At 40.5% G+C, this 20709-nt stretch overlaps 2 protein-coding genes across 5 annotated transcripts in view; one reads left to right on the top strand and one right to left on the bottom strand.

The window, feature by feature from the left end:
• hdac12 (histone deacetylase 12) overlaps positions 1 to 12507 on the top strand; it is a 25246-nt gene extending 12739 nt beyond the window's left edge. For 2 of the 4 annotated variants that reach the window (XM_061877462.1, XM_061877460.1), the window contains exons 5-8: positions 1429 to 1579; positions 1649 to 1765; positions 1838 to 1980; positions 2055 to 5998. In XM_061877462.1, the coding sequence (XP_061733446.1) occupies positions 1429 to 1579; positions 1649 to 1765; positions 1838 to 1980; positions 2055 to 2078 (435 nt within the window). In that variant the 3' untranslated portion in view covers positions 2079 to 5998. Of the gene's footprint in view, positions 1 to 1428; positions 1580 to 1648; positions 1766 to 1837; positions 1981 to 2054; positions 5999 to 11769 lie in introns of those variants that run through there. The other 2 variants (XR_009802561.1, XM_061877461.1) reach the window with 2 other exon arrangements.
• On the bottom strand, positions 5563 to 20709 carry trmt9b (tRNA methyltransferase 9B). Its single transcript, XM_061877459.1, has 4 exons — positions 20420 to 20709; positions 13747 to 13931; positions 11794 to 11967; positions 5563 to 7143 (listed from the first exon to the last, which is right to left on the bottom strand). The coding sequence occupies exons 2-4, from the start codon at positions 13901 to 13903 to the stop codon at positions 6263 to 6265; spliced, it is 1212 nt and encodes a 403-aa protein (XP_061733443.1). The 5' UTR covers positions 13904 to 13931; positions 20420 to 20709; the 3' UTR covers positions 5563 to 6262.

The following is a 20709-nucleotide window of genomic DNA, read 5'->3' as shown; positions in this document are numbered from 1 at the left end:
GACAGTTTTCGAATGCATTTTTAAAGTGATTTAGTGGTAGAATTGATTTGTCCCAATAGCTGCATTGCCAGCCACCAAGAACAAAATGATTTTTATATATTTGAAAGCGAAAAAAAACAACCTTTTGTTGTTTCTCATGATAGTGAACAATAGGCAAAATTCCAAAAAAAGTGACAAGAAACAGATTCTGACTGGCTCCGAGGCTAGACAAATGTCACATACATAGTTACATACATACATACTTAGTCAATGAGCAGCGACTAAGTTTGTGGTCTATTTGCTACATTAGACACGCCTAGTTTTTTCTAGGTGAACGTTCAATTGTAGTTAGAGAAAGGTTGCTTGTTTTCCCTCCATCAGATTTTCTCAAAAAGTTTGAATATGATGTACAAGTCCATTCATGTCAGTAATGACCTTCAAATGTGAAACTATTATGTGATATTCACTTATTACATGCAAAATGAGGTATGCCAATATCATTTTGATGATCTTGGGTTACCCTTTTTCAATCCCCAAATTTTCTGAGATTTTCATTCCAAGGTTTTCATAAACTGTAAGCCACAATCGTCAAAATTATAACCAATAAATGCTTGACATATCTCACTTTGCCAGTAATAATATCACGTTACAAAATCTTAAATTTTTGTATAATTTTCACATGATTTATTTAGTTGAATTCTACAGAAAAATATTAATTTATTACATTTGTTTGCAAAAAGTAAATTTTTTGACCTCGCTGAAGGCTTTCTAGTCACCTCTAAACTAAATTGAGGCTAATTCACCTTTTTTTTCACTTTTTCCTCAAATAATTATCAATAAAAGATGCATAAGTGCAATCGGACGCGGATAAATCTTAATTCCCATTTCTAAACACACGTAAACGTGTTAGCATATTAGCTCATGCTAACGACACTAGCGTCATTACATTCTGTTTGCGTGTACTAATATGCATAAAAACAGTCCTATAGACATTACACATGGGAAGGTAGGTTTAGTAAGTGTAAACTGTTTTAGTGATACTTCCAAACGTTGCTTGGAGTGATGAATGAAGAATTCATACAAGTAGAAACGCTATGAATGAACGGAACTCCGATAGGGGAAGAATAATCACTACCTGTAAATGGAAGCAGCATGTGCATTGAGCGAACTTGTTCATGAGATGGCGCCATAGCACAAACAATAAAACACCCACTAGGTGTATTTACTATTTTTTATTATTGCGGTTGTAGTGAAGACAAATCCATAAATTAGCCGCACCGTCTTATAAGCCGCAGGGTACAAAGTGAAGGAAAAAAGTAGTGGCTTATAGTCCGGAATGTACAGCATCCCCTAACAAGTCAAAGCCTTGCTTGATTATTTAATGGCTATGTCTCAAGACTTTTGTCCATTTTAACCCTACAAGATGTTTCACTTTTCCATTTCTGGCAGGGTGACGGCACCGCTTTCATCTTCCAAGACGAGCCATATGTCTTCACCTTCTCAGTGCATTGTGGGAAAAACTTTCCTCTCCGCAAACAACACGGCGACCTCGATGTCAGCGTTGAGGATGGCCTAGAGGACAAGGAGTATCTCGCCACAGGTAATAGAAGACATTCTTACAATCACAGTGCAATAAATAATTGTTCAATTGACACCTTTTGCAATACAGTGCAGGCTCACCTTCCTTGGTTGCTGGAGTCTTTCCGGCCAGATCTGGTGCTGTACGATGCCGGCGTGGACCCTCACTGCGAAGATGAACTGGGAAGACTACGTCTGACTGACCGAGGTTTGACTGACTCGCAAATGACTCACAAACCTCACTCGTAGCTCTTTTTGTGGACTCTGGTGGTGTCTGCAGGGCTATATGAGCGGGATCTGTACGTGATGAAGACAGTGCTGAATAGAGGCATCCCCTTGGCAGCCGTCATCGGGGGAGGGTACTCACCAGACATCGACAAGCTGGCCCTCAGACACTCTATTGTCCACCGAGCGGCGACTCAGGTGAACCAGACATTGGTGTAGTTACATGACATGTTTTTTATCTGTGTCTTACCTCAGCAATCTCCATGTTTCAGATTTGGAGGGAGCGTGGGATGTAAATCCTCAGCACTAAAAATGGATCGTCAGCATTTAGGATTGATCCTGTCTTACAATTTATACAGTTATGAATAATATAGTCTATTATTCATACCCTGGCCAAATTGTGAGTTGAAGTGACTATCATATATGTTGAATGGATATATTTAAAATGGAAATGGCACGAGAAAATGCCAAGACTTGGGACGGCGCAGTTGGGAGAGTGGTCGTGCCAGCAACCTGAGGGTTCCTGGTTCAATCCCCAGCTTCTACCATCTTAGTCCCATCCGTTGTGTCCTTGAGCAAGACACTTCACCTTTGCTCCTGATGGGTCGTGGTTAGCACCTTGCATGGCAGCTCCCGCCATCAGTGTGTGAATGTAGAAATAGTGTCAAAGCGCTTTGAGTACATTTTAAAAGTAGAAAATAGCTATACAAGTATAACCCATTTATCATTCATCATAAGATAAATGAATAAAGAATGCAACTTTCTACAAACCCCGTTTCCTTATGAGTTGGGAAATTGTGTTAGATGTAAATATAAACAGAATAAAATGATTTGCAAATCATTTACAACCCATATTCAGTTGAATGCACTACAAAGACAATATATCTGATGTTAAAACTCAAACTTTATTTTTTTTGTAAACAATAATTAACTTAGAATTTCATGGCTGCAACACGTGCCAAAGTAGTTGGGAAAGGGCATGTTCACCACTGTGTTACATCACTTTTTAACAACACTCAACTAATCGTTTGGGAACTGAAGAAACTAATTGTTGAAGCTTTGAAAGTAGAATTCTTTCCCATTTTGTTTTTATGTAGAGCTTCAGTCGTTCAACAGTCGTATTTTACGCTTCATAATGCGCCACACATTTTCCATGGGAGACAGATCTGGACTGCAGGCGGGCCAGGGAAGTACTTGCACTCTTTTTTCTACGAAACCACACTGTTGTAACACATGGCTTGGCATTGTCTTGCTGAAATAAGCAGGGGCGTTCATAATAACGTTGCTTGGATGACAACATATGTTGCTCCAAAACCTGTATGGACCATTCAGCATTAATGATGCCTTCACAGATCTGTAAGTTACCCATGCCTCGGGCACCAATACACCCCCATCCCATCACAGATGCTGGCTTTTGAACTTCACGCCTATAACAATCCGGATGGTTATTTTCCTCTTTGTTCTGGAGGACACCATATCCACAGTTTCCAAATATAATTTGAAATGTGGACTCGTCAGACCACAGAACACTTTTCCACTTTGCATCAGTCCATCTTAGATGAGCTCGGGCCCAGCGAAGCCAGCGGCATTCCTTGGTGTTGTTTATAAATGAGTTTTGCTTTGCATAGCAGAGTTTTAACTTGCACTTACAGATGTAGCGTCCAACTGTAGTTACTGACAGTAGTTTTATGAAGTGTTCCTGAGCCCATGTGGTGATATCTTTGACACACTGATGTCGGTTTTTGATGCTGTACTGCCTGAAGGATCAAAAGTTCATAATATCATTGCTTACATGCAGTTATTTCTCCAGATTATCTGAACCTTTTGATGATGATATGGACCTTAGATGGTAAAATCCCTAAATTCCTTGCAATAGCTCATTGAGAAATGTTGTTCTAAAACTGTTCGACAATTTGCCTACAAATTGGTGACCCTCGCCCCATCCTTGTTTGTGAATTACTTAGCATTTCATTGAAGCTGCTTTTTTACCCAATCATGGCACCCACCTGTTCCCAATTAGCCTGCACACCTGTGGGATGTTCCAAGTAAGTGTTTGATGCGAATTTCTCAACTTTATCAGTATTTATTGCCACCTTTCCCAACTTCTTTGTCACATGTTGCTGGCATCAAATTCTAAAGTTAATAATTATTTGCACAAAAAAAATGTTTATCACTTTGAACATCAAATATGTTGTCTTTGTAGCATATTCAACTGAATATGGGTTGAAAAGGATTTGCAAATCATAGTATTCCGTTTATATTTACATCTAACACAATTTCCCAACTCATATGAAAATGGGGTTTGTACATTTTGAAAAAAAGTTATGAAAGTTTCATCTTTTTAACAACTTGTTACACATTTGTTGTTTGCAAATAGCACACCTACGTTATAATTAGAGGGGTGTCCCAATAGATTTTCATTCCCTTTACGATGCCGATATTAAAGCCTTGAGTGTTGACTGATACCGATGTTGATCGAATTCGATATCAGCACAAATCATACATACTTTAGTTTTGTATTGTGGACTGTTAGAAAAGGTTTGATCTAGTGAAAGTAAGTCAAACAGAGAACAATGGTAGTTATGAAATGATTTAACCCATGTATTCTGTCTTCAAATTGAAGTGGATTGGTAATTTGTTTTTTTGGGGGGACACAGAGTGGCCAAAGTAATTGTCTAGTTTGTGTGCGATTGAATGTTTAGTTATGTAGCTGCCAGCTCCTAGTACCCTATAGTCTACCATGTTTATCTAAAGTCGAAGAAAAGACCAACCATATGTGCTTATTGGAGGACATGTTAATGTTAATTAACTGTCCGGCACAAGTAAACACGCCGCAAGAAGGCTTGAATATCTGTTTATAGTAAATCATTTATTTTACTCGCAAGCCAAAATCATCCAGTACTCGTTTTTTTAAAAATAATATCGATTAATATCAGATCAAGTCACCCCGAGTTATAACTGAAGCAGTAATTCAACTTCAATATGACCCTGCATATGGGTTTTGTATAATTTCACCCTTATGCAAACTTTAATTTAAACTTGTCTATTGTTTAAACAAAGATGTGAGCACCAAGGGGCGATCACACAGTTTACTTTGTAAAAGCAGCTAATTGATTGTTGTACCAGTTGTGAGGGGGAACGTCACTGTTTTTTAAATGTTGCCTATCATTCACAATCATTTTGTAAGACAAGAACACAAAGACGAACACATAATCCTCACAAAGGTAAAAAAAGTGGATGCAAACAAGTGTTTTTTTCTGTCTTGAAAGTCAAAGTTGACCAACTAAGTTTATGGCTACAACCTTCTACTATCCAGTTGAGAGGCATGATTTATAATCTAGAATCTCACCAACTCAGAGACAATGCAGCATCTCACCGGCTCAATGTCACCATTGTTACTGCATGAGCTAGTTAGCTCTGATCACGGTCCCACTAAAAGTATTTTTTTTTTGCGTTAGCACGTCTAATAACAATATTGCTAATACTTGGTTAATATTCAGGTCACAAGATGTAAATGGAGAATTGTTGATTGTTGTGCACAATAGTGTACTACATTAGCTGCATTGTTAGTCACCTCATACTTAGTGTATTTTACAAATTAGAATGCATAAAAAAAGAAAAACGTGTTCTTGTCTTACATGGGTTGTGAATGAAAGGCAAAATTCCCCCCAAAAAGTGCAGTTTTTCTTTCATAGCAGTGTGCTTTTAACACTCTACATAATACCTTATTAACATTTAGAACAGCCTGACTACTAATAATGCAATACACAACAAAGGATGTCATGAACAAAAACGTTTAATAAAATGACAAAAACACCCATTTACAGGTTTGTCACACAAACAAAGAAAACACCTCCTTGGCTCGATGTTTCAAGTTTTTCAAAGTCTATTAATAGTTGGCGTCAAGCAGCGACATACTTGTGGTACAGTGCAATGTTTATTCACAGTATATGAGGCAGTTCACCGCTATGTTCTACTTCTACACATACCACACGCGAGTACTCAAGACGGCGACATCGAGCGTTTATTGGAGAGAACTATATCTTCTCGTACATGCAGCTAGAAACCACACAGAATTCATGATAAAACGACGAAAATAAAAAGTTTAAAAACAAAGCATTAAGGTGTTCCAAACTTTGGCTTATTAAAGTCCAAATAGGATGGTGATTCTCTTGCAGGATATTTAAAAAAAAAACACTACCGTGACGCACACTACTGTGGATTGCTACCAGACAGTGTTGTCGTACTCTACCGGAATGAACACTTTAAACACGCCACAATCTGCTGCACACCGTCCACACAATGTAAGATCCCAAAGACAATTTTAAAAAGTGAACAGTCGTGCGTTGCAGCCACGGAGTAATTTTTAAGACTTGAAACCTCCACGGTGGTGATTCCAGGAATCATAACCAACCAGTGAAGTAAAAACTGTGCTAAAACTCAGAGGAAGGCCATTAGAACGAACACAACCCAATAAGAATCAGATTATCCACGGCTCTACTTTTTCGGCCACCACGCACCAGTTGGCGTGATCAAAGTAGGTGTGGTGGACGTGAAGTTCCTCCACGTGATTCTTGATCAGCTCGGCCAGCTCGCCCTCCCTGAAGACGTGATAGTACCTTAGGCAGGAGCCGTCCACCTGAGGACTCGGTGTGCTTTCCTGCTGCTCCTCATTCCCTCCCTCGTCAGCCTCCCTCAAGTGCTCCCTCTGGAAAGGGACGAGATCGGGCAGCGCCATAGAGCCGCATTCCTGCGCCAAAGATACGCTCCGCTTCTCCTTCACGACGGGACTTTTGGGCTCCTTGTGCAGATCTGTGCCCGAGTCGAAGACGTCCTCTTCGGAACCGATGACGGACGGAGGAGAGAAGAAGCTGGAGAACTGCTTGATGAGGCCTCGTCCTCGCCCCCGCAGCCCCGCCGTGAACCCCTCGTTTTCCACACTTGTGGGCGATAAAGTGCTAAGCTCTCTGGAGGAAGAACGGGAGATGGACAAGCTTCCGAAGTCGAACACAGAGTCCAGGGAACGGGAGAAGAACCAGAGTCTGTGCGTGCTCTGCGCAGGCGTGGCGCTGGCGAGCTCCTCGTCGGCTACCGAGGATGTGCTTCTGACCTTCCTGTGCTTGTCTCCGCCGTCTATAGGCTCACTTACGCTCTGTGCCGCTGCCCTCCTTCTGGGTTTGAAAGCGGAGGGCGAAAGAGGGTTGGGGTTCCACGGAACAAAGATGTCCTGCTTCTCAAATTTGCGGCGCTTCTGCTCCATGGCCCACACATAAATCATGATGCGTCCCCCCGTTCGGAGCGTGCGAGCCATCTCTTTTATTGCTCGGATACGACGTTCTTTGGTGGACAAATGGTGGATTACTGTGACAGAAACAGTCATTTGTCTGGTTAACTAACACATCACGTTAGTCGGAACAAGCTGTTTAAGCCTTAGCATTTGTACTACTTTAAAAAAAAATGTTGGACAGTACCAGTCACAAGTCTGTTATTTAAATCAGGGGATCCTAACCTTTTTGACCTCCGGGCCCAAATGTTCAACTACAGAGGCCCATTCAAATATTAACACTGAATTAATAATCTTACTCATAATTTTAATCATATTCAATAATTTGATCTGACCTACTTACAGTTTACAACCTTGTCAAATTATATGAAACTATGTGTTAATCACAAAGATTATTTAACACATAAATCTTAGGCTTAGGTCAGGCTGATTAGAAACATAAGTACTAACCAAATATTGCATTAGAAGGGACTCAAATACATGACGAAAAATAAATGTGCATACAATTACTGTATGTTGTGCTAAAATAGATACAACTAAATAATGAATGTTTCTTAAAGTCCAAATGAAAATATAGCATCACCACTTTAGTCATAATTTTTGCGCTTAAGAACTTTATGACTACCTCAAGACTTCTGTTTGCTGTAGTCATTACTGCCACAAGTGGTGTAAAAGTGTTTTACAACCGCTGTGGCTCATTTGGACCCGAGCTAAGAAACTGACTTTTTTGGCGGCCCAACAATGGGTCCTGGCCGTATAGTTAAAGAATGATTTAAATGCAACATAGTACTAGTGCTATATACATCTGTTATCTACAGCAGCCAAAGGGAATTCTGTGTGGGCAGCAGCGCATACAGGACAGTACAGCTTGTCGTTTTGGCTTGTTAATAAAGAGACTTGTAATGTTTGTTCGAAAAACAGTACTGTATTGCACTTTATATTGTGTTTATAATATACAAACCTTCACGAAAATATGGACGTTTGTCAAGGCTGAGACCCATTATCCATCCATTTTCCATCCATTTTCTACCGCTTATTCCCTTTCGGGGTCGCGGGGGGCGCTGGCGCCTATCTCAGCTACAATCGGGCGGAAGGCGGGGTACACCCTGGACAAGTCGCCACCTCATCGCAGGGCCAACACAGATAGACAGACAACATTCACACTCACATTCACATTCACACACTAGGGCCAATTTTAGTGTTGCCAATCAACCTATCCCCAGGTGCATGTCTTTGGAAGTGGGAGGAAGCCGGAGTACCCGGAGGGAACCCACGCATTCACGGGGAGAACATGCAAACTCCACACAGAAAGATCCCGAGCCTGGATTTGAACCCAGGACTGCAGGACCTTCGTATTGTGAGGCAGGCGCACTAACCCCTCTGCCACCGTGAGACCCATTATTTATTGTTAAATTTTTTTCTTACATTGGAATTAACTTCACTATTAAAAAGAATTTGATTTACAAACAGTGTTCAAGAACCAAACAAGTTCGCACATTGAGGTTCCACTATATATTAAATTGTGATTCACTGAAATTTAAACCGATTTTGGCCTAAAATTGCATTTGTCTATTGGCCAAAAAACATCACCGAAATAGCACTGCCGAAACAGAATGTTTTGATGTCGCAAGGAAGAAGCACGCGATTGTCTGGAGTGGAGGCAAGGTGTTTGTTACGTGGACGTACTATAATATATCCGAAAAATATCAGCGCTCTGCCAAAATGTGCAATGTGGAAATATCAAGAGGGCAGTGGCGGCAGCTGGCCTTTCAAGGAGGGGAAGTGCGAGCTGGGCTGCTACGCAAAACGAGAACTCCATAGCTGCTAACTCTTCCCGATTCTGCGGAAGACTCCCGGAAACTTCACTTTTCTACTGCTCAATTAAAAACCTCTCGGATTGTGACATTTTTGTGAGGATATAAAATACTCAAGGTTGTCAATCCATTTACGAAAATAATAAGTACACATTATAGGAATGTCTCATTAAGTGCGAAAGGCGCGGCATTGAAGACGGCCAAAGAAGAAAAAAATGCAGCAGTTTACTGCTGCGGTACAGGTGGCTAGCATATTATCATATAGCATCGATCGTTGGTAACCTAGCAAATACTTGGGCTCTGATGTATATACGTATAGACTTGACAAGAATGAAGACACCACTAAATTCTAGAGGTGAGACAAAGCAGATTTAAAGCTTCTTCAGGTACGTCACGCAGAACTTTTTAACTAGGGTCAACTCCGGCCCACAAGGACCATTGGATAGTAGTCAAAATGTATTTGCCGACTTTTTGGCAGCAGAATACTTTATAAAGCATTTGTATTTTTTAAAGTAGTTATTCAAAACATACCTGTCATACAGAAGATTACGACTGTGTCTTTAAAGTCTGTTCTTAAAAATAGCACAGCGCTCCTCTCCAGACCTCGCATAAAATTTGACTTTTTGACTATACAGTAGAATACATTTGATGGAAAGTGGAAATCTTAAAATACATGTACAAAAAATAAGAATTACTTAAGGTATGTAGATGTCCTGCCCCCTGGTCCTTAGCTTTCTGAAAATATGAGCCCCATAACGGTTAAGTTAAATAGTACTAAAACCTGGTACTATCCTGATGTTCCTTTTGTATTTTATCTTTTTTTTTTTTTTGTAAATGTACAACAGGGGTCACCAACGCGGTGCCCGCAGGCACCAGGTAACTCGTAAGGACCGGATGAGTAGCCCACTGGCCTGTTATAAAAATAGCTCAAATAGCAGCACTTACCAGTAAGCTGCCTCAGTTTTTTAAAATTGTATTTATTTACTAACAAGCTGGTCTCGCTTTGCTCGAATTTTTTTATTTCTAAGAGAGACAAAACTCAAATAGAATTTGAAAATCCAAGAAAATATTTTAAAACCTTGGTCTTCACTTGTTTAAATAAATTCATAAAATGTTTTTACTTTGCTTCTTATAACTTTCAGAAAGACAATTTTAGAGAAAAAATACAACCTTAAAAATAATTTTAGGAATTTTAAACACATACCTTTTTACCTTTTTAAATTCCTTCCTCTTTTTTCCCCTGACCATTTAAATCAATGTTCCAGTAAAAAAAAAAAATATTGTAAAGAATAATAAATACATTTTAATTTAATTCTTCATTTTAGCTTCTGTTTTTTCGACGAAGAATATTTGAAATATTTCTTCAAACTTATGATTAAAATAAAAAAAAAATATTATGGCAAATCTAGAAAATCTTTAGAATCAAATTTAAATCTTATTTCAAAGTCTTTTGAATTTCTTTTAAAAAATTTAGTTCTGGAAAATCTAGAAGAAATAAAGATTTGTCTTTGTTAGAAATATATCCATCCATTTTCTACCGCTTATTCCCTTTCGGGGTCGCGGGGGGCGCTGGCGCCTATCTCAGCTACAATCGGGCGGAAGGCGGGGTACACCCTGGACAAGTCGCCACCTCATCGTAGGGCCAACACAGATAGACAGACAACATTCACACTCACATTCACACACTAGGGCCAATTTAGTGTTGCCAATCAACCTATCCCCAGGTGCATGTCTTTGGAGGTGGGAGGAAGCCGGAGCACCCGGAGGGAACCCACGCATTCACGGGGAGAACATGCAAACTCCACACAGAAAGATCCCGAGCCTGGATTTGAACCCAGGACTGCAGGACCTTCGTATTGTGAGGCAGACGCACTAACCCCTCTGCCACCGTGAAGCCCCTGTTAGAAATATAGCTTGGTCCAATTTTTTATATATTCTATCAAAGTGCAGATTGGATTTTAACCTATTTCAAACACGTCATCAAAATTCCAAAAAACCTTCCGTAAAAGGAAAATAAATGTACGACGGAATGACAGACAGAAATACCCTTCGCATTAATCAGTACCCAAGAAGTAGCTCTTGGTTTCAAAAAGGTTGGTGACCCCTAATGCACACTTAGTTATTACAATACATATTTTGTATTTATAAAACAAGCATATCATTAAGCAATATTAAACAATTATGCATTGAGTGCAAAATATGAATGAAAATCTTAAGATTAGTGGGGGGTTTTAGTGGCCATAGTGTGGTACATGTTTGGTTTCCGGCATTAATTAGTTTCCTCATTTTCGGTTTTTTGGACTTCTGTGTATCCCTGATTTTAAATGACGAAATACAAAAATATAACATAACTACTGTACTCACGTGAAAGATTTATTCAATGCACATTTATATTTCTGCATTCCCTTATTTCATAGACATGCGCAGATTCAGAGGTTGCATGAATTCCACTCGAAGGAAAAGTGTCTCCAAACTTTATTTAGCATGATAGGGAGCTGCTAGTCCTGCTAGTGGGACTCCAAAGAGACAGGCAAAACAGCGCGTTGTGCATAACGGTCTTTAACGCACGTCGAGGACTCCACAGAAGTGAAACAAGGAGACAGACTACAGCAGCCAGGGAAAAAGTGTAATGCTCGCCAGTGAGGTGGTCACGGAGCTCTGTGCTCATGCACAATGGCTTATGGCGTGGGCCGCTTCAATATGAGCCGCCGCGGGTTGTGAAAGTGCTTAATTTAAACGTTAATATCACAGACTATCACCCTGATTTATTTGTGGCAGCTAAATTTGTGACTAAAATGTGATTATTTCTGCAGCCCTAATACTGATAGATGTCGGACATACTTTGTAACCCTTAACATATTTCCTTCCCCCTACTTTGCTTGATTGCAGCATTGACGATATCAAAGTCGTCACCTGCAATGGAGAGCACAGCGTCGAAGCAGCCATCTCTGTAAGGCAAGTGGAGCCCGTCGCACATCTGGACCTCGTGGCCTCGACTCCAGGCGATGTCCACCAGGGGGCGACAGACATCGCAGCCCAGCTTGAACACCTCCTTGTTGATGTCGAGGTACTTGCCATTACCGCAGCCTGCAGACGATCCATGAGACCAAGACATTTTAAATAGAGATCGACCGGTACCAATTATCAGTAGTCAAGAAAGCCGATGACCGATATTTGGAGCCGATATACATTTGCAGTTAAAAGTTAGCAAAAATAATACTTCTGTAAGTCGGTAAACAGCTGGAAAAGGCTTTAGGTTGTTATTAAAAAATTGTTTTTAGAAAACATGGGACCAGTAGCGACATAATGTTTAATGCGATGCTAATGTGGTTGATTTAGCAACCTCGTCGGAGGAATTTCACACATTTTATTATGTGTGTCTGCTGCTAGTCAGGGGAGCATCAACATATTTATTACAAAATATGTATATATCCTGGTACACTAGTAAAAATATGGGATTTTTAAAATACATTTTTTTTTGCCTGGACTTTAACAAAAAATATCTACATCACAGGAACTTGCCATCCACTGAATCACACTGTTATAGGAGTTTATGAATTTGATTCATTGTAAGGTTATATTGTAAAATATTGCGAAAATTGAAATAAAAACACAGCTTAAAGTTGAGACACTTTTCCAGCTGGCTGACATTTCTTTCTGGATGTTACAGAAAGTATGAGAATGTGTGAGCTGCTGCCAGGTCTATAGTTGTCAAAATATTTTATGTTTGTATTTTTGGAAGAGATGTTTTTTTCTGTCGCCCAGTCATCCCTGTTGCGTTATTTGATTGAATTACAAGACATGAAGGTCCCTGTGCTCAGAGTGTTGCGGACGGAGGCTGGATTGTTGCAGTAGCGAAAACAAACAAGGCGGGACCAGCCCGGGAAGATGCCAGGAAAGGAGGACAAAAACTGGATTTCCCAGCAAAAACGGGAGATGTACTGTAGACAATCAGCACTGAAAGAGGGAAAATGGTCAGTCGGGGGGGTGGGGGGGCTGCAAAACGCAGCTAAGCAGACCGGGCAAGAAATCTCACAAGAACTCAAATAAATGGCCTATTACATATGAAAACACAATTGGGGAGAATAATTGACAATGAGAGTAATTTTTATTATTTAAGTAATTGTTTTTAAAAATGGCTGCAGCAAAAAGGGAACTTTTTTTTCATACAGGGTAAACAAGGGCTGGTACTTAAGCACTGGGTTGTTACAATCAACTTCACTGTTTTTTTTTTTGATATATAAATACTGGTACCATTCGTGTATATATTGTATCTGCTAGTGTAGTTGTTTACACAAAAAAAATGCCGATACCGATAAAAAAAAGGCTGATATATACATTTATCCCGATACACACGTGATCAATATCAAAAAATGCATTCGATAAAACGTTAGATACATTTTCTTTTCAACGTCAGAAGAGACAGGAAGTGTTGAAGCAAGGTTTATTTGCATGAACAAACATGGTTGCATAATCAAAGTTTATTTTGTTTTGGTTTGTTTTCTGCTAAACATAACCACAATCTATCAACGTTTTTTACTTTAATTGCTATTGTTATTTTTTCCGAGGAAGCTTTGATGTGTATGCGTGGGCATGCTCACTTGCGTTGTGTCACTAATTTTTACAGCTAGCACAATTTCCCAGGACAAGGGCACTAAACCTGCAGAAAATATTTATTCTCAGGTTTCTCTATGTTTAGATCACTAACGATATATTAATCACTTATATCGTGACACAGTTTCCAGCTACATCGTCCAGCCCTAATACCGACATACGTCAAAATATCAAATATCAGCGCAGATTATCGGATAATCTGTCCATCTAACTTTAGAACGTTGTGATAAATTAGCTCTCAAAATTACCCACCTATGTCGGCGACGATGCTACCCGGCGGCTGGTCCAGCAGGAACTGTCGGACCTTGGGCCAGGCCTTGTAGCGGCTGTCATTGAAGTAGGGGGCGATCTTGTCGTAGACACTGTGCACATGGTCTCGCTCCAGCCGGCTGGCAGCCTCCTCCATCATGAGTCGTCGTCGTCTTGCAGCATCACGCCTATGAGGAGGGAACGAGGATGTAGCACTTTGTTTAATGGAGGCGGCCACGTTTAAAATGTCATCAGTCGCCTGCAGCGGGGGAGGGGGCAGGGGGGTGTATGAACTGCAATTAACGCCAAGGTGGCAAGGAGGAACGCTGATGTAAAAAAATAAAAAAAATAATAAGAAAAGGTCACTGCATAAATCCTGCTTGTATTAAAATATGTGCTTGTGTTAAAAAGGAGATGTCTGTAGCTTCTTACAAGACTCAGTGGCAGATTTAAAGCATTGGCTGACGTTTTTGCAACCACAACCACTTTCCACTACCTTGGCTGAGGCTGAGGAGGAGATTCACAGCTGCGGATAGAGTTGCAGCTTTATTGCATTAGCACTGCAGGACCCTCCATCACACAATACTACATTTGGACAGAACCACAAAGCCTCCTGTCTTCCTTATTGGATAGATCTTTGTGGCTTCCTTCGCAAAAAAAACTATTTGCATGTTAGTAGACAATTACAATGCATCCCACAAACGGTGGTACGATATCAATATATAATGCGATAGACACGTAATCAATATCAATAAAAAATGTGTTCGATAAAACGTTAATATTTTTTTCTTCGTTGGAAGGAACAGCAACACACCAACGAGGCAATAATGTAACAGTATCAGCTATCGAGTTTGGTTGGGCCATCTTCTTGAAAAGTCACCTCGACAGTACGGCAGTTTTTTGGATTTTTTAAAACAGACCAAAGGCCACACCACCTCAGCCGCGCTCATCCTTGAAGTAGTTCATGTTTCTCTATGTTTACATTTTCACACTTTGCACTATTTTGACACACTTCATCAAACATTTCTTACGTATTCCTTATGTTTGCACCTTCATTTGAAGAGGTTATTGTTAAGTGTTCAATGTGATTTAAAAAATGTTTTTCATTGTGTGCGATGAGGTGGCAACTTGTCCAGGGTGTACACCGCCTTCCACCTAATTGTAGCTGAGATAGGCTCCAGCTCCACCCGCAACCTCGAAAGGGATAAGCGGTAGAAAATGGATGGATGTTTTTCATGCTTGTGTTGACATTTCTTTTCCCTTCTGCCTTGATAGCTGAGGGGATTATAATCGGAGGAAGGTTATTGGTTGGTTGGTTGGTTGGTTGAGGTTTATTTTGAACATGTATAAAGTGACATTATACATTATATATTTTACATTAACATTTGAAATAAAAATATCAATTATCAATATCGACTGATTTAAGAATGTATATTGTGATACAATTTTCAGCCATATCTCCCGGCCTATCGATCGATATATAACACTTATATGATGATAAGGTTTTCAGATATATTGCCCAGTAGGGTTGTACCGGTATTGTGGATTCCGTGGTATTGCGGTTTCAAAATCATCACAATAACGCGGTGACGTCCGACGGTATCAAACGGAAACTTTTTTTGTGGCGCTTTTGCATCGGCTGGTCTAAAAATAAATTTCATGTCCCATAATCTTCTGCGCAGCGCGGGATCAGAGGGCAAGACCAGAAGGTTACGGCGTAGAATGCAGTAAAAGGGAGAAAAGGAGTAAACATGCGGAATAAGTTTAATCGGAGTAGATAAGGAGTTGTATGTTATGTACATTTCCTGAACATTTCATCAGAGTTCATCCATAAGATTTTGAGTAACGTTGCTAACAAACAAACCCTGGCAAAAACATAACCTCTTTGGCGTAGGTCTGCGTACTAACAGTCCTCACAGTGCACTGCCACTCAGGGAAAGCATCTGGGCAGAGCTCGAACTCTGGACAAGGGCGGAAATATTAGAAGCTACTTGATAAACATCCACCCGGAAAATATATTTGAAACTAGCAAAGCTAAACATCAATTTCTTAAGTATTTGCATTATCAGAAGTTAAATTGTCATATATTTGCTTGAAACAGTGGATGTTTACGCACAGTTAATTGCACAAAAAAATTAAGTTTGTAGTAATAAATAAATGATACAATATTTGAGCAACACAGTAAGTGTGCTTATCCTAAACATTTCTGCCCCTTCATTTTACACACTGCGGCATTTTGAAGTCTTTTTGGGGGGACAAGTCCACAATATCGTACTGTGGCTTTAAATGGGAACTGTACTTTTTTTTGGAATAATCGTTATGAAAGACATGACGACGGATGTAATGTTTTTAATGCATTATTACTCGTAAATAAACTCAAATAAATGTCTGCTTACAGTGGAGCCAATGAGAGGTCCTCTATTCTGCCCATGAAACCCAATAAAAAAACATTCAAAAACCGCCAAAAATACTTAATTTACATTTCGTGACTTGAATATTGACCAAGTATTAGTGATAGTTGGCCCTGCGATGAAGTGGTGACTTGTCCAGGGTGTACACCGCCTTCCGCTCGATTGTAGCTGAGATAGGCGCCAGCGCCCCCCGCGACCCCAAAAGGGAATAAGCGGTAGAAAATGGATGGATGGATATTAGTGATAGTGGTTTTTATAAGCGCTAACGTAAACTATCGCGTGCCTATGTTGACATCGAGAGATAGATAGATAGATAGATAGATAGATAGATAGATAGATAGATAGATAGATAGATAGATGGATAGAACTTTATTGATTCCTTCAGGAAAATTAAAGTATGTATGGTAAGCTGCATCCTTGTTTCCTTGCTCAACAAACTTTATTCTAGATCAGGGATAGGGAACCTACGGCTCTAGAGCCAGATGTGGCTCTTTTGATGACTGCATCTGGCTCTCAAATACATCTGAGCTGACATTGCTTAACACGATTAGTAATGAATAATTCCGCCAGTAATCGGTGTTAAAAATAACGTTTAACATATAAAACATTCTTATGCATTTTAATCCATCCATTTGGGCAGAAGGCGGTGTACACCCTGGACAAGTCGCCACCTCATCACAGGGCCAACACAGATAGACAGACAACATTCACACTCACATTCACACACTAGGGCCAATTTAGTGTTGCCAAAGAAGTATTTTATTTATTATTGGTTAGCTTCAGAATAAAAATGATATAAAATATAAGCGTTATACTCTAAAAATGTAGGTCTTACTTAAAAAATGCATGCATTTAGTTGTATTCAGTGTTAAAACATGATACGGCTCTCACGGTAACACACTTTAAAAAATGTGGCTTTCATGGCTCTCTCAGCCAAAAAAGGTCCCGACCCCTGTTTTAGATAATAAATCATGCTTCTCACCTGGATAGTAGAAGGATGAGGACGTATTCCAACAAGTCGGTACACTATGACAGCCAATTTAGACCCGGAAATTGGCAAGAATGACAAAAAAGAGGCTAGTTCCACCCCCCTTTTCTTTGCGAGGATTGTGAGTCATTCTTCTTCTCAATTGGACGAGATGAACATCCTAGCAGTCGGCATTCTAATGACAGCAGACATTGTACAGTAAGTGATGTTTTATTCTATTTGTTTGCTCTCATGAATTCTGCTGTGAGTAATAATCAGTGATGTAGTGGGGGACAAAGCGAACGTTGTGATGTGTTCTGGAAAATGACAGTGCTGCGTATGCTAAGAATTGATCAAAATACATAAATATTACATATTATAAATGCGCCGGTTACTACATTACACACGCACACACAAACACATTTATATATTAGTGTTGTCCCGATACCAATATTTCGGTACCGGTACTAAAATTATTTCGATAGTTTTCTAACTAAAGGGCACCACAAAAAATTGCATTAATGGCTTTGTTTTTTTTATTTATCTTAGGGTACATTAAACATATGTTTCTCATTGCTAGTTTGTCCTTAAATAAAATAGTGAATATACAAGACAAACAAACGCTCTTAATTAGTCTGCTGACATATGCAGTAACATAATATCATTCCATTATTTTGTCAACATTTTTAAGGAAAGTAGTAGAAAATGAATTATTAATCTACTTGTTCATTTACTGTTAATATCTGCTTACTTTCTCTTTTAACATGTTCTATCTACACTTCTGTTAAAATGTAATAATCACCAATTCTTCTTTTGTTTGGATACTTTTACATTAGTTTTGGATGCTACCACAAATTTAGGTATCAATCCGATACTATGTAGTTACAGGATCACACATTGGTCATATTCAAAGTCCTCATGTGTCCAGGGACATATTTCCTGAGTTTAAACACATAATATACATTTAAGAAATTTGTGATGCCGAAACAAATATCGGCGTAATCATAGTAGTATCGACTGTACTCTGTATCATTAAAGTGGATGTCAGGTGTAGAGCCACCGATGGCGTTTGTTTACAATTTCACGCCGGTAAGCTACGGCAGTGGTTCTCAAATGGTTGTACTTGAAGGGATGCCAAGGGGTACGTGAGATTTTTTTTAAATATTCTTAAAATAGCAAAAATTTGTTGTGTTTGTGTTGTGTTACTGTGAGGATGTTCTCCCTAAATGTGTTTGTCATTCTTGTTTGGTGTGGCTTCACAGCGTGGCGCATATTAGTAAGTGTGTTAAAATTGTTTATATCACAACCATCAGTGTACTCTGTATCACCCAGTATGCCTTTCAATCTTGTACGTATGTTAACGGAAGCTGCATATAACATGTTGCTGAACTGGCAAACGGTTTGTACATGTTGTAGAAGGCGTCAAAGGCAATGGCTTCTCAGCACGCCCTTGTTCTCGTTATCTGGATGAACACCATCGGATATTCGCGAGAACGTTAGCGGCTCCCATTGTCTTCTTTACTCTGTGAAACCGGTTAAAATAGCTCTTTGAGTGGCAAAGGTGGCCGACCTCTGATATAGAACAACGGGCGGCCGGTTGCGGTTCTGATAAAATGTTGGTTCGGGTGGATGGCGGGTGGATGACGACTTTGGTGATGCGGTTGCGGATGATATAATTGCCTATCCGCACATCTCTTATATATACACAAAACCTTAATGGAGGTATTCTGAAGTATTTTAAGGGGTTTTATGGACAGAATAAAGGCTCTAAATTACGAAGACTTTTGATCGCATGTATTTAATATTTCGAATGCATTAAAAAAATACATTTGTCATTATATCTTTCATAATAATTGTTAACGATAGGCACAATTCCAAAAACCTTCAGTTCCGCTTCAATATCGTGATAATATCTTACCGAGGAATTATGATATCGTTGGATCCCTATTGCCAAAAGCCTACTATTGACTTCAAATGTGTTCATGTTCGCTTCTATCCAAGGCAATCTGCACGTTGCCTTTGGTCCTTATTGACGTTTCCATCAATAGGAACCTAACTGCGGTCTTCACGGTGGCAGAGGGGTGAGTGCGTCTGCCTCACAATACGAAGGTCCTGAGTAGTCCTGGGTTCAATCCCGGGCTCGGGATCTTTCTGTGTGAAGTTTGCATGACCTCCCCGTGAATGCGTGGGTTCCCTTTCGGGTACTCCGGCTTCCTCCCACTTCCAAAGACATGCACCTGGGGATAGGTTGATTGGCAACACTAAATTGGCCCTAGTGGGTGAATGTGAGTGTGAGTGTCTATCTGTGTTGGCCCTGCGATGAGGTTGCAACTTGTCCAGGGTGTACACCGCCTTCCGCCCGATTGTAGCTGAGATAGGCACCAGCGCCCCCCGCTATCCCAAAGGGAATAAGCGGTAGAAAATGGATGGATGGATGGATGGAACCTAACTGTAAACACACAACTGCAGGTTTATCCTTCCAGCCATCTATTGGCACATTTGTTATTGCCGCGACCAAATGAAGCGGCGTGCATGTCTGCTGATGAGGGCACGCCGTCACCAGAGACAGGACACGTCCTTGGGCGCTTTGGAACATTAAACACTCAAAGTGCATGAGAGGCCAACAATTCCTGGTTGTAAACCGATGGCCGACGAATGCGGTGCTCTCTCCTACGGGCCTGCCTGCCTCAATCAAGTGGAAGAAAAACATCCCTTATGTAACGCCGTGATCGGGCCTCCTTCACGGTTGCCGAGTGTCCCCCTCCTCACTACAGAGAGGTGATCATTATGTAATCGGCAGCAGAGAGGCCGCCTTAGTCAACTAATGAGCAGAGACTGGAAATGAATGGACTGTGTTCTGCAGGGCCGCCGATGCAGAGGTCAAACCTCAGCGGTGCTCTAACACCATTATTGTCACTCATGGTTGAACATCCTGGGCTGCATAGTCATGCTCCGAGCAGTCGTTAAAAGGCGCTCCACCGCAGACAAACAGGTTTATCCGTCCAATGGAGGCTGGAAGTCATGACTCAACTTGTTTAAACTTAAGATCTTGTCAATGCCGTGGTGTCCTCTGGGAGAAGACAGTTGATCAAAGCTAGATTAATCAAACAGATGCAAAAAATATATATTGCAACATTTCTATTTGTATTCAAGTGAATCCCATCCTCAGGTTAGGACCCTAAAGTTGCACACATTCACTCGGTCACCACATGTGTCGCACATTGCACCAGTGTTGTATTGCAGCTTCACAGGTCGAACCTATTGCATTATTCAAAAAAACAATAAAGCTTCTACCTACCGTGAAGGGCTTTAAAGATGTGTCGTGCAATGGCAGGCGGCTTTTTGTGGGGGGTCGCTGGAGGTGAACTTCCCGCTCCCTAATTGATGGCGCTTCCACCGGGCGGCCACGCACCGGCTCCCACGGGAGGCACCGGGCACATTTTTCTTTCTTTTTTTTTTTTTACACGTCAATCGAGCGGAAAAACAAGTGGTCGCCACCTTTGAGCGCGACCGCCCGATGCGAACCAGCCGCCGGACTGCTTCGTTGCCATTATCTTCATCACTACAAGCTGGAAGCGAACACCTGTG

This window comes from Nerophis ophidion, linkage group LG18, assembly GCF_033978795.1.
Source record: "Nerophis ophidion isolate RoL-2023_Sa linkage group LG18, RoL_Noph_v1.0, whole genome shotgun sequence".
NCBI lineage: Eukaryota > Metazoa > Chordata > Actinopteri > Syngnathiformes > Syngnathidae > Nerophis > Nerophis ophidion.
This window is presented reverse-complemented; position numbering and strand designations above follow the sequence as displayed.